Source organism: Trachurus trachurus (assembly GCF_905171665.1).
Source record: "Trachurus trachurus genome assembly, chromosome: 18".
Taxonomy (NCBI): domain Eukaryota; kingdom Metazoa; phylum Chordata; class Actinopteri; order Carangiformes; family Carangidae; genus Trachurus; species Trachurus trachurus.
Genome location: NC_139909.1, coordinates 25,444,957 through 25,458,527, shown reverse-complemented (window position 1 = coordinate 25,458,527; position 13,571 = coordinate 25,444,957). Strand labels below are relative to the sequence as shown.

At 44.0% G+C, this 13,571-nt stretch overlaps 2 protein-coding genes across 2 annotated transcripts; one reads left to right on the top strand and one right to left on the bottom strand.

Moving 5' to 3' along the window:
• Positions 1 to 1,203: 1,203 nt before the first annotated feature.
• Positions 1,204 to 1,623, bottom strand: LOC311001414 (histone H2A-like; the record flags this gene model as incomplete). Its single annotated transcript, XM_083992502.1, has 1 exon — positions 1,204 to 1,623. One exon carries the CDS (start codon positions 1,621 to 1,623, stop codon positions 1,204 to 1,206), a length of 420 nt encoding a protein of 139 aa, XP_083848628.1.
• Positions 1,624 to 6,481: 4,858 nt separating this feature from the next.
• On the top strand, positions 6,482 to 13,458 carry cct7 (chaperonin containing TCP1, subunit 7 (eta)). Its single transcript, XM_083992875.1, has 12 exons — positions 6,482 to 6,528; positions 8,088 to 8,171; positions 8,304 to 8,373; positions 8,463 to 8,569; positions 8,699 to 8,877; positions 8,981 to 9,152; positions 9,589 to 9,753; positions 9,854 to 10,042; positions 11,128 to 11,225; positions 11,325 to 11,457; positions 11,754 to 11,960; positions 12,634 to 13,458. Exons 1-12 carry the CDS (start codon positions 6,523 to 6,525, stop codon positions 12,859 to 12,861), a joined length of 1,638 nt encoding a protein of 545 aa, XP_083849001.1. The 5' UTR covers positions 6,482 to 6,522; the 3' UTR covers positions 12,862 to 13,458.
• Positions 13,459 to 13,571: the final 113 nt, after the last annotated feature.

Here is a 13,571-nt window from a genome sequence, read left to right as displayed (position 1 = left end):
TTGTAGCTTTAAAATTAGTAACAGGTTGTAGCATACCTAGTTGTCAGTGTATATCCCCTACCACAGGGAGGGTAATGCAGCACCAACCGGAGCTAGATATTAAACTTAAACTTGAGTCAGACCAAAAGGAAGGAAGTGAGTCACTGTCACCATTTTGGTAGCATGTCCATGCACCAATTGCTCAGCTAATACCAAATTGTGCATTAGGATGAAACGTGCGTGGGAAAAAAAAAATTGAGAGCATGTAGATTTGTGGCAAGCATACGCACCCACCTGTCACTCATTGTGGCCACACCCTCAATTATGCAACTTTAAGCCTTGATACAATGAATGATTCCAAAAAAAAATTCACCCCGATAAATGTGACTTTTTTTTGTTTTTGACTACCTTTTATTCATCTTAATCTTGGATTTGCACTGCAAGTCCTCTTATTGTTTTAAAGCAAATTGATATTTCATGCTGCAAACTCATATTTTATGTTCTATTTTGGTCTAGTTTTTATTTTTTTATATGTATTCCTAGGAATTCTTCTTCTGAGGAAGTCATAGTTCCCATGGCTGAAAAATCACCAAACTTTGCACAAAAGTCCAGTCCCATGCCAGATTCACTCACGGACATGCCCCCAATAAACGTTTAAATCTAAAAACTCCTACCAAACCAATGGTACATGCTACAGTTTTGAAACTTCACCACAATGTAGCCCAGAGATATTTTTTTCAATAACTGTAAAACTTTAAAAATGCATCTCCTCCCACAATTTTTACTCAATTGTCACCAAACTTGCAAGAGAGCATCTTCAGACTGTCTCAAAACCGTTCGCGGATTTTTGATTTATCAAAGAAAATTGAGCCTACAGTGCATGGAAATGTTTGACTGTTTAGTAATGTCTCTTTCAAGTTGAAATGTTCAAGACCTCCACATCAGTGTAGACTCCCTGAGAGTCTACACAGGCAGACAACCTTTACATAGGTCACAATAGCACAACCAGGGTTCAAGGTGAAGAAACCCAAGTTCTAGTGGATGTCAAGAACGTCTCAAAAGCCCTGAGAAATGAGAAGTGTCCCTGGTTACTGAAGCTCTCAGCCAGTTTGTCCAAGCTGAACAACAAGACACGTGTCAGACATGACTAGACAAGCTTAGATTTAAAAGCATAGACTTTAATTTAATAACAAGTATAAATATTTCCAGACTGCACGTGCAGATTTAAAACTCTTGAGACTCAACATCTTTAGCAGAGCTGTCTTCTTTGGGTGGGGCCTTGGTCTTCTTGGGGAGAAGGCTTGCCTGGATATTTGGGATGACGCCACCCTCAGAGATCGTGACCCCTGCCAGCAGCTTGTTGAGCTCCTCGTCGTTTTTCACGGCCAACAAGATGTGACGAGGAGCGATGCGGCGCTTCTTGTTGTCACGGCTGGCGTTCCCGGCCAACTCCAGGATCTCAGCACAGAGGTACTCCAGGACGGCTGCGAGGTACACTGCTGCTCCGGTGCCGATTCGCCGACTGTACCGGCCTTTCTTGAGCAGCCTGTGAATGCGGCCCACCGGGAAGGTGACCCCCGCCCTGGCGGAACGAGACGTGTTAGCCTTTGGTTCTGGCACCGTTTTCTTTCCACGGCCGGACATCTTTAGTTTGAGTTGAGAGTATAGGCCGTCGGTCTGAATGACAGACAGGGGAACAAAAGATTAAAATATCAAATTAACATTTAAAAACTGAAGCCAATAAAACACAAATTAACCAGAGTCCTTAAAGTCCCCCTCCCGCGACCCTTTTCGGTCATTTTAAAACCAGTTCATTAGCAATGCACCTCTGGAGGGTGGGCGGAGACTGCGCTGCTCTGCACCCGCCCAGCCACCTCCTCGCAGCTTGCCGACAGCTGGACATTGTACAATTACAGATTCAGCGGGTTTAGTGTAAAACTCTACACTGGGATTTGATCCCAGACTGGAATATAGTTCTTGCTCACAGTGTAAGCTGCTCTACCAGGTGAGCTATACCTGTTATATCTTGACAGCTACACCGAGCTGTGTAGCCTTTCACCTCTGAGCCAGATGCAGAGCGGGGCGGGAGCTTGTAGCACTAGTGCCCTCCCCTGGAGCTGTGACACGTCAGCTCCAGTCTCCCTGAAACTGCCAGTTTGCGTCTGCCATTGGTTCACAGCAATTTGAAGGCAGAAAAACTCAGAAATGCAATTTTGCACTTCCTTTTCTGCTGATATGTGCTCTAACACAAGAAAAATGCCACAGGAACATGTGAAAAGCACGAAAAACACGATTTTCATGGGAGGGGGTCTTTAAACTACACCAAAGTCATTGACACTCACCAGTACTGGGCAGTGGGCACGTCCTTCACACAGAGAGCAGCTACACACTGAGACACACAACACAACTTTTATACAAGTCAAGCAGTAACGTGCTGATTGATGACACCTGGCTCCTCGTGCTGCAGGGAGGCGGATCACTCTCCTGCATTTCACAACTCTATAGACTCTTTAATATCTGTAGGATATGTAGCCAACATACATTGTGATGCATAACACAGCAAGAGGAGCCGTTTGTCTGTCAGATTAATGTGATGCAAACACGTTTTACTTTTATGCACAACCCACGGTGTCGTGCATGGAGGAAATCCCAATTATCCAAAAGCCAAACACCTGCATGAGTTGAGTCTGAGCCTGCAAGTTGTGAGGGAGAAATCACAGCAACTGGACAATGTGTGGAATTTATAGCAGCTAAATCTATGCTAATTTATGCTGGATTTATAACTGACAGCAGCACAGTTCTGAGGTACTTGTGCTTGAGTATTACCATTAATGCAACTTTATTCTTCCACTTAGAGACAAGCGTTATACTTTTTACCTTTATACTTTTATCTTTGCAACCATTAAAACTTGTTACTTTGCTGACTTTGAAGATTCAACATACAAATCTGATACTGAGACAATGGGTCACACTCTAAAATTTACAATATATGAGATTAAAAAATCTTTTTAAAGCAGAAGTAAGCGATCCGGTCATTTTGGCTAACTTCTTGTCAGCCGATGGAGTTAGCAGTCCCCGCCCTCGTCCCTACGTCACCACATTCACACGCATCCCTTGGCTGCACACACAGCTGCCGTTCTCTCTCCTCATTGGATAAAGGTTGTAGGATACAAGGAAAGTTTTCTCCTCGGCTTACAGCAGAGCAGAGTGACTGACAGACCCGTGTTTCAGACCAAACACTCTGTATAAGTGATTGCTGTCGGAAGATATAACTATTTAAGACTTATATTAACACAAACATTCCGCTTACTTCTGCTTTAAAGGAGCATTATCGCAAATACAGCAGTAATAGCATAAAATAAGCTGACATATGTAAAAGATGGGTCGGGGGGAGCCATAACTAAATTTACAAAAAAAATCGCCAACAGTATAGTGTCCGTGGGGCAAATGCAGCATTTGTCTTTGTTATGATCCAAGCCGGCCCGGCGCTTGCTGCGTTAAAATGCACTCGGAACTCGCAAATCCGACCTCCGAACCGGACAAATATGCAACAGTAAGTAATGTAGCAGTGTTAGGGTGCTCACAGTCACTGAATCGCTGGTAGAACACTTTGTCTCCACGTCCCTGTGTCTTTCTTCAGCTGTCCTCTCAGCGTTATTAAGGAGGAGGACGTTTCAGTTGTTGTTGTCGTTGTTGTGGTTGTGCGCGACGTAGAGCTGCCGCTTCCACTAGCGAGTTTTCCTTTTTCCCGCGATTGCACGTTCATTCAGCCTGGCGAGGGAGGAGGAGGGAGGAGGGAGAAGGAGGGGGGGCGGGGGGGGGACTAAACGAGGCTGCTCTCTCTCTCTGACAGCTGCCCACTTGTTTATATCTGATAAGCTCCGCCTGGCTCCATCTAGTGGCCGAATTTTGCGATAATACTCCTTTAAGGCCTACATTTTTTTAAAATCAGTGTAGTAAACATGAAAAAGAACGTCAACAAAGTTTCAGTCTTTGTGAAACAAATGTACAAAATAGATAGAATATAATAGAATCTTACCTCAAAAACTGACTTTTCTTTTTACAGTGGTTTCAAATCTGCCTGCACGACAGTGAATGGCTTACTCAATTTGTGAAGCCACCGTAGCATTGCCACTTGCCAATTAGCTCAGTACGATAGACATCTTTGGTTCTAGAAGTTGTGGGTTCAACCCTCAACTGGTGTAATTATATGGTCAACTGTCCTGTCTTCCTATTATCCTGTTTGTTGCTCAGAATTTGCCTAAATTTGCCAATAGATAGCCCGGACCCAACCCATCGCTATAATATTATATTTTTCCCTCTCTCTTTTTCCTATACTTTCTTTTATTCTTTTTTCTTGCTTTTAATTGTATGTTTAATGTTTCCAATTTTTTTTTTTTTTTTTTACTATTTTGGGTTTTATTTTAATTTTTAATTTAAAAAAAAATGTTTTTATGTTGTTGTTTTTCCCATTTCCAATTCTTACTGTCAAATGTTTTGTTTTCATGTAAAGCACATTGAGTTGCCCGTTGGTATGAAATGTACTAAATAAAGCTGCCTTGCCTTGCCTTAGAGACTAAAACAGCTTTTTTTGTGCCAGGCTGGAAACATGTTAATTTCTGTGTAAAGTTGAGTATTTTAACATGAAAATTCTATGGAGATTGATGTCGCCAGACTAATTTAACATTTTGAAAAAATGCAGTTGTTGGTGCTTCCATGTCTTTTGGCAGCACTAAGAAATCAGTGCACATGTACTGTAGTTAAAATTGGTAAAATGAATAAAAAAAGACTAGAAAATGAATAATATTTAAGTTGAGTTGATCTCAGGAAGACTTTTGCCTTTAATTAAAGATCTGAGGTGTTTGTGGTTTTGTTTCATCTTGTGTGACTCTCCTGTTCTCTCCCTCCCTGCCCTACAGGTATAATGCGCCTCAGTACAGATGGGGATGTCTGGCTGTCTCATGGTGCTTTAATGTCCTGATGATGTTAGCTGCTGTTGCTGACAGTCCCTCCATCACAGTGTGCGTGGTGTTCCCCCCTGTTCTAGTCGTGGACACCTTCTGCAGCTGGTCTGTGCTCAAAACACTGAAAAAACCTCCACCGGGGGACAGACAGGCGACAGAAATGGACAAGAAAGCGGAAGAGACTCACCAAACAGGGAGACAGGTACAGAGCAGCCAGAGGGGAATAGAGGCAAAGGAAGTTGTGAGAAGCAAGCCGAGAGGAAAAGGAGAGATGAATTCCTCAAAGAGGAAAGCCTTCAACACCATCGTCATCATCCAGACTGTGCTCACGGTCAACTACCTCCCCTACCTCATCTGCCTGTGTCTGGATGGACTGGTTCCAGCTCGTACCCTCGCATGTCAGTATAAGACCACGGCTTTCGCTGCGGTAGTCAGCTGCACTTACCTGCAGCCTCTGCTCTACCTGCACAGGCTGGGCAGGCTGCCGTTTATGACATCAAAAAACACTTGAGATACTGTGCTATTATAACTACTGTCATTTTCTGACTGTAGTATAAATACTTTAAACACATTTCTTTGATGTTGTAACAGTTGTCCAGAAGAAGGCATGAAAAGGAGACAGAAACATCAGCACGTCATCCATAAAGTCATACATAAAGTGTGGTGTGTTTATCTTGATTTATTTTGGAATGATAATTTATATTTGTTGTTTTATCACCCTATATTTCCTTTTCTTTATAGGCTTGTGGAATTTCTAAACTTTGTTTTATTAAACGATAACTATGAATATGAGAGGCCTTAATGTTGTAAAGCTGGAAATGCTGCTGCTTTTCTTTTTTCTGTTTGGCAATAGGCCTTTTAAACTATCTGATTGAAAAAATCTTGCTGCAACTTTACTTTACTGTAATGATGTGAAATAAACCTTACTGAAAAATAGAAATCTGAAGTGTCCTGTGTTTCAATACAAAACCAACACACTAGAACAACATTTGAGAGTAAGCACACCACATAGAGTAGTTGCTCTGTTATACAAAACTTCTCTCATGCAGTAGAAATACACAGCACAGGTGGATCATTGTATTGGAAGAAATGCAAATTGTCTCTGCATGTTGTTTGTTTTGCAGCACAGCATGCAAAGACACAGATGGCATATTCACTGTCATGTTAATAGCATGGAAACTGTCACATGATCTCTGTGCATGAGTGTGATGATAACATAAACAAACATATTAGGCTACATGTCATTTGCAAACAAACAGAAACAGAACAAACGAAAAGATAAAGACAGAAAGAACAAATCAGCAAAGAAAACCAGAAGGTATCTATCAATATCAATACCATGATGAAATGAGTAGATAAAACATACGACTAGTTAGTTAAAACACATATTATAATATGTTTCATAATTTAGCCTATCATTGAGCACATAAGCCTCCATAATTGTATTTATTCAGAAAATCTAAAAATCCCTGACCAAATCTTCCAGCATGTTCTTGAACGCACCCCTCGCGGCCGTCTCTTTCGAAAGGCATTGTGGGTAGAGTCGCCGGTGGAAAAGCTTCTCGAACAAACTGCAAAGATGATGGTGAGTGAGTTAGCATTCATGCTCCACACTCAAACTTACAATCCGCGGCCATCGTGCAGTTTATTAGCCGGCGTCTGCCTTTAATCTGTGCTCCGTGTAACTGACTGTCCGTCGGCAGACTAGGGAAGACGTTATTTTGTGAAGATGATGTTTAGAAAGATTTAATTGTTAGCCACACTGCGTTAGCATCGCAGGATTAGCTACCCGGCATCAATGGGCGTATACGATGCTAACGGTGATGCTAGCTGACATGTTAGCGATTATTGTGTATTAAAGAAACCCTTCTGGGTTGGTCACTGTTTGAACTTGTATTTTAAGGACTATTTAATGTATTTTCATGTCGTACATCTGGGCAGCGCCTGTTGTTTTAGTAGTGTTAGCATGTAGATGAGTTAGCTCTGGTCTGGTTGAACTCTTTGTATGAACGGCTGCATGTGAAACAGTTCTGTTTTACGTTACTGTAAAGAGCAAAGAGCTGCTCTGAATCTGGACATGTCTGTTGCCTGTGAGAAGTCGTTATGGGTGTTTCAGTGTCTGTTTGGTACCAGACTGAGCATCTTGTGGCTCCTGGATGATGCACAGTCATAGACAAAGGCCTGGTGAACACAGGAGTTAGTGAAGTGTCACTGTCACGAGCAGAGATCTGCTAGATCCTTCCGTACTGATGAGTATTAGGTCTTTGATTAAAGGAGCAGTGACAGGTGGTCTGCTGCAGGGAGCAGCTTCACTGTCAACAAGACAGACAGGCTGCTGGACAGGGGCTGGACAGGGGCTAACAAAGGCATCACACCCTGCAGCTACAGCAGTAGACTGAGCATGAGCGGCTTTTACCATTTTAGGTCAGAGGTTGGGAAAGAGACTCAGTGATGCACCTCAAGTCAGCACCCTGACAACGTGACTGTTAATATTGTAATTGCACATTATGGCAGTCTCCTGTGTCGAAGGATCTTGAGAATCAGTGATAGTTTGTGTCCCCAGTTTTTCCTGATGTAAAGTTGGATAAGATTTTGCAGGACATTACACTGAATTATAGCTCTATTGTCATGTAGTACTCTTAATACACACACTATTTTCAACATCTGTACTGTACTTTATACACCTGCTGTTCTGTGTGTTGTTCCAGCAGAAGTAAACTATGGGTAACTCCACCTTCATTCATTTTTATTTATGCATTTATTTGATTAGGACAATGCACATTAATCAACATATCGGCAAAAAGCATCAATATAAATGTGCCGGAGTTAGCACAATTGCTAAATTTCATCCATTGCTAAGGCAGGTGTCATAAAACACATACAGACAAGACAATTCACCATGACACATGGATAAAACATGTAGAAATCTTACACCAAAAATAAGTCCCGATTCACATCAAGGTTAAAAGTCCACACACAAAATAGAAAAGACCAAGAGGTTACCCATGAGAGCAGGTCTGGCTTGTTTTCAGCCAAGGTGGTGTAATTGTCACAGTTTCTAACAGTTTCATCTCTTTCTCCTTCTTTTGTGCCAATCCCTCCCACCCCCCTTCTTTGCCTCTATCCATCTCTCTCTCCCTCCAGCCCACACCGGTTATCCTGCTGAAGGAGGGGACAGACTCGTCTCAGGGCATTCCCCAGCTCATCAGTAACATCAATGCCTGCCAGGTCAGAAGACTATCCATTTTCTCATTAGTTTCTTGAATATTTATTTCCTGTTAGTTGCTTTTTTTCCTTCTTTTTTTTTCTTTTTTTTCTCTGAGGATATCTTTCTAATTCTACCTGCTTCTCTCCCCCCAGGTGATTTCTGAGGCTGTCAGGACCACCCTGGGGCCCAGAGGGATGGACAAACTGATGGTGGATGGCAGAGGTCAGAGAGAGGGTTTAATAATGAATGACTGGGACTCATCGGTTATTAGTTATCCTTTATCTAAAATGTGTGAATGTTCTGTTTTCCAGGTAAAGCCACAATCTCCAACGATGGAGCCACCATCCTGAAACTGTTGGACGTGGTTCACCCCGCTGCTAAGACCCTGGTGGACATCGCCCGTTCCCAGGATGCTGAGGTAACAAGTGTGTGTGTGTGTGTGTGTGTGTGTGTGTGTGTGTGTGTGTGTGTTTCTGTCTCTGTCTCAATCACATACAAAGTAATTTTTCCCATTTATTCACACTGATCTCCTTGGCATCATCTACAGGTCGGAGACGGCACCACCTCCGTCACCCTCCTGGCCGCCGAGTTCCTGAAGCAGTTGAAGCCGTATGTGGAGGAGGGTCTCCACCCTCAGACCATCATCAGAGCTTTCCGCACCGCCACCCACCTCGCAGTTAGCAAGATCAAGGAAATCGCCATCCCTGTGAAGAAAGGCGATAAGCAGTGAGTGCTCAATCTCAGCCATCTAGTGTTTGAGGTTTGATCGTCACTTAAACTGCGTCTAGTAGCAGGAGAAACATTTTCCGATGTGCTTCTCTCCTCTCAGAGAGCAGAGGGAGTTGTTGGAGAAGTGTGCGGCCACAGCCATGAACTCCAAGCTCATCGCCGGCCAGAAGGGCTTCTTCTCCAAGATGGTGGTGGACGCCGTCATGTCTCTGGAGGAGCTGCTGTCTCTGAAGATGATCGGCATCAAGAAGGTGCAGGGAGGAGCCCTCGAGGTGGGTGTCATGAGCTCAGCACTCTGTGGCATGAATCTTGATGAAAATTAAAGGGATAGTTAACCCAAAATCGATAATTCACCAATTTTATGCTCACCGTCATGCCAAGGAAGGGTTTGGAGAACTTTCAGAGTCATCAAAACGCTTTTGACAGATTTTCATATAATGGCGGCAGATAGCACTCACTTTTTAATCGTCCAAAACACACACTATGAAACATCCAAATACCTCCGTACTGACCTAAGTGTCCTGAAGCCGCCACATGAAAAAGTTGTTTGGAAAATAAATTAACTCCGAAAGTTCTCCAAACCCTTCCTTGGTACGACGGTGAGCAGAAAATTTGTGAATTGTCAATTTTGTGTATTGAGTATCCATTTAAAAAGAGAAAACACTTTTTTGTTGCTCATGCCAAATTCTCTGTAATGCGTCCGTCCAGGATTCCCAGTTGATCTCTGGGGTTGCGTTCAAGAAGACCTTCTCCTACGCCGGCTTCGAGATGCAGCCCAAACGCTACGAGAATCCAAAGATCGCACTCCTCAACGTGGAGCTGGAGCTGAAGGCTGAGAAGGACAACGCCGAAGTCCGCGTGAAAAATGTGGAGGTGAGACTGCAGCACAGCATCAGACAACCACCTAAAAAAACTGCACAGCATCACATACCTCACTGTTGCCCCGCATCTCTGTCTGTGTGTGTGTCTGCAGGACTACCAGGCCATCGTAGATGCAGAGTGGAACATCCTGTACGACAAACTGGAGAAGATCTACAAGTCGGGAGCCAAGGTGGTTCTGTCCAAGTTGCCAATCGGTGATGTGGCCACCCAGTACTTCGCCGACAGAGACCTGTTCTGTGCTGGCAGAGTGCAGGAGGAGGACCTGAGGAGGACCATGATGGTAGGGTCCTACACATACATGTTCAGCATCGGCCTCCTGATACAAATAATCTGTGTATTCACAGTTTGCTCCAAGTCCAACTAAATTGGTGCATAATAGGCAGTTTTTCTAAATGTATTATCATTCAGTGTGATGAGTACCATACTGCTACTGCTACAGCATCGTCTTGCTCTTTGTTCGATCCTCTCGTCAGCTCCAAACTGACTTGTCTGCACCACACTAACACGGTGTGGTTTTCTGCTAAACGGCCGTATAAGTCACGTGAAAGAATAACAGCAGTCTCAGTCCAGACCAGTGGGCGCTGTTTCCGGTGTGTTTTTAAAGGTGTTCAGAAATGGCCGTTTGTCCTGTTTGTCGCGCCGAGCTTCCACAAGTTGCCGCACAAGTTTACCTGAGTAAGGAAAACAAATTTGATTTGCTTCGTTATCGAGCGGGCGGGATATTCAATGCTTGGGGCGAGACTGAGCTCTGTGTGTGTGTATGTGTTTCAGATGTTTGATAGACGGATCCAATATCAGTGGCTGATGAATCGTGAGCAACGTGACGTATAATTCGTGTGCCTGCATTATCCAATGCGGAAAAAAAATACCACACTTTCATCCCGGATTTACTCGAAAATAGAATTTTGCACAAAGTTTGGGCTACATCGTCTGATAGATGAGTTATTACACTAATGTTAATACCCACAGTGGGCTCAAATTCAATTTTCTTTAAGCTTTAAAAATAGCAGGTTTGATTGTCGGACGTCGCACTCACAACTCTTCCGCAGAAAATGCTCTGGCCAATCAGCGGGCGGCAATTGGTTGACACCACGTTTTAGTATCGGCTCGAATCGCTTGGAATCTCGGCCAAAATGTTGCCAAATGAAGCAGCAGGTACTATCCCTAGAAGAAAAGTAAGCCGAGCAGCGCTAGTGGAAAAGGGCCATTAGACCGTGTGTTGGAATACACTTTCCTAAGTACAAGTCATTTTAGTTAGAAACTGATGTAGAAGTCATTTTTATTAGAAACTAATGTAGAAGTCATTTGATGATGATGTTGATTTAACTGACTGACTGAGTGTGTGTGATGTGATGTGACCTACAGGCCTGCGGCGGCTCCATCCAGACCTCAGTGGGAGCCATGACAGAAGACGTCCTGGGACAGTGTGAACTCTTTGAGGAGGTCCAGGTTGGAGGAGAGAGGTAAGAGGAGCACATTTACATTCTGTGCCTTTTCTAATGTAAACTATGAATCCCTCGGCTCCAGCTCACAGCTCACACCCGTCATGACTGTGTCCTCAGGTATAACTTCTTCAAAGGCTGCCCCAAGGCCAAGACCTGCACCATCATCCTGAGGGGCGGGGCCGAGCAGTTCACAGAGGAGACGGAACGATCGCTGCATGATGCCATCATGATCGTACGCAGAGCCATCAAGGTCAGTGGACATGTTATATTGAACACTGTATTACTGCACGTTCCACCCACAGGACATGGAGGGTCTGTAAAGATGTAGTCATGTGAAATATCAGTGGTGGGATTATACAGAAGTGATCTGCAGGTTGTTCAGTCTGGGATGGTTTGATTTATTTCCCATTTGGTCATTCTTCCAATCTTAATGCTAAATTTATTAATGAGGAAGAATATAACATTATGTTGAACACAGTAATACAATTGTTTGGTTTTGAATGAATTGAGAGCAACAAACTGACTAAATTTGATGACTGCTTCCAGAATGACTCCGTCGTAGCAGGTGGAGGCGCCATAGAGATGGAGCTGTCCAAGTACCTGCGGGATTATTCCAGGACCATCCCGGGAAAACAGCAGCTGTTGATCGGCGCGTACGCCAAGGCCCTGGAGATCATCCCCAGACAGCTGTGTGACAACGCCGGCTTCGACGCCACCAACATCCTGAACAAACTGCGCGCCAAACACGCACAGGTAGGAAGTGAAGACGCTCTGAAGTTAAAGGGATAGTTCAACATTTTGGCAAATGGCCCATTGCCATAATCCTTATAGTTTTAGCAGTAGGTTCGTTACCTTTAATTGTCGGTGCAAGCTATTTTTAGAACGGCGGAGCAGAGCCGCGAGCTGCTGGGATTTCTTGGTTTCCCTCATCAAACTCATCAACCTAGAAATCCCATGAGCCTAATGGGATTTCTTGGTTTCCCTCATCAAACTCATCAAATACACAATCCAACAACTCCAAAACGCTCTCGTGCAAAAGCTGGCAAAGCAGTCTTTGCATTTGCCTCAAAAACAACTCGGTCTCGTAACGTTCCGTTATTATCTCATAGTGTGGTGAATGTGCAGGTCACAACTTGTCCACCAGAGCGTTTTGGAGTTGTTGGATTGTGTATTTGATGAGTTTGATGAGGGAAATCCCATTAGCCTCCGTAGCGTAGCTCTAAGTAGCTCGTGGCTCTGCTCCACCGTTCTAAAAACAGCATGCACTGACAATTAAAGGTAACAAACCTACTCTTAAGACTATAGGGATTATGGCAATGGGCCAAATTTGCCAAAAATATTGAACTATCCCTTCAAGCAGTTTCATGAGGCACTTTTATGGCCTTCAGTTTTAAGCATATACCTCATCCCCCTTGACTCCCTGCAGGGCGGCATGTGGTACGGCGTGGACATCAACAGCGAGGACATCGCAGACAACTTCACCTCCTGCGTGTGGGAACCGTCCATCGTGCGCATCAACGCCCTGACGGCGGCTTCAGAAGCGGCCTGCCTCATCCTGTCGGTGGACGAGACCATCAAAAACCCCCGCAGCTCCATGGACGGACCCCCGGGCGGCGGCAGGGGCAGAGGCCGCGGCAGACCCCATGCTCACTAAGAGGAAGCAGGAACCACACCCCCATTTTAAACAGGCTTTACAATCTAAACGCAGATCACGTTATTGATTTGAATGTGTCTCGACATGGCCTGGATTTAGATGTAAATTCTAGATAAAATGAGGTTTCACATTACAAATGGCAGGTGCAGTGAAACAAACAAGGGGGGTGAGAAAAAAGTTTGTCTAGTAATTTCAAGACACGTTCTTTGGACTTTGTCAAAGATGGCCACCGTTTCTCATGTTGTCTGTTTTTTCTTACTGAAGCTTCGACTTGCTAACGTCTGTTTAAAATTTCATGCACTGTATCGCTCCACCTGTGACCGTTTAGCTGAGAAATGATTCTGAAATACAAGAAAAATGGGATCAACCCCCCCCACCCCACACTCCTGTCCCCTCAGGGTCAGCTCCCCCTCTCTGACCCCAAGGATCCGTCATTTCTAATCTGTTTTTTTTTTCTGTTACGTGACAAACTATGTGACATGGGCAGTGAAGCACTGACAGGATGTTGAGCAGTTCTGAACCATCGGTCATTGGTTTTGCTGTGTGAAACTATTTATTGGACCATTCTTATCAATAAATTCACAGCTGAAATCACAACATGTTTACTGTTTTTCCTTGTAGTGTCAGTGTCTTCATCCCAAGTAGACTGCATGCATGACACAGTGATCACTGCTACAGACACAGGTGTATTAGAGGTGGTTAAATGGGTC

What these genes read in the sequence shown, in the direction of transcription:
- cct7 (XM_083992875.1), top strand. An exon ending in GTGAAGAAAGGCGATAAGCA is followed by an intron (nt 8,878 to 8,980) that starts GTGAGTGCTCAA and finishes CTCTCCTCTCAG; the next exon opens with AGAGCAGAGGGAGTTGTTGG. An exon ending in TCCGCGTGAAAAATGTGGAG is followed by an intron (nt 9,754 to 9,853) that starts GTGAGACTGCAG and finishes GTGTGTCTGCAG; the next exon opens with GACTACCAGGCCATCGTAGA.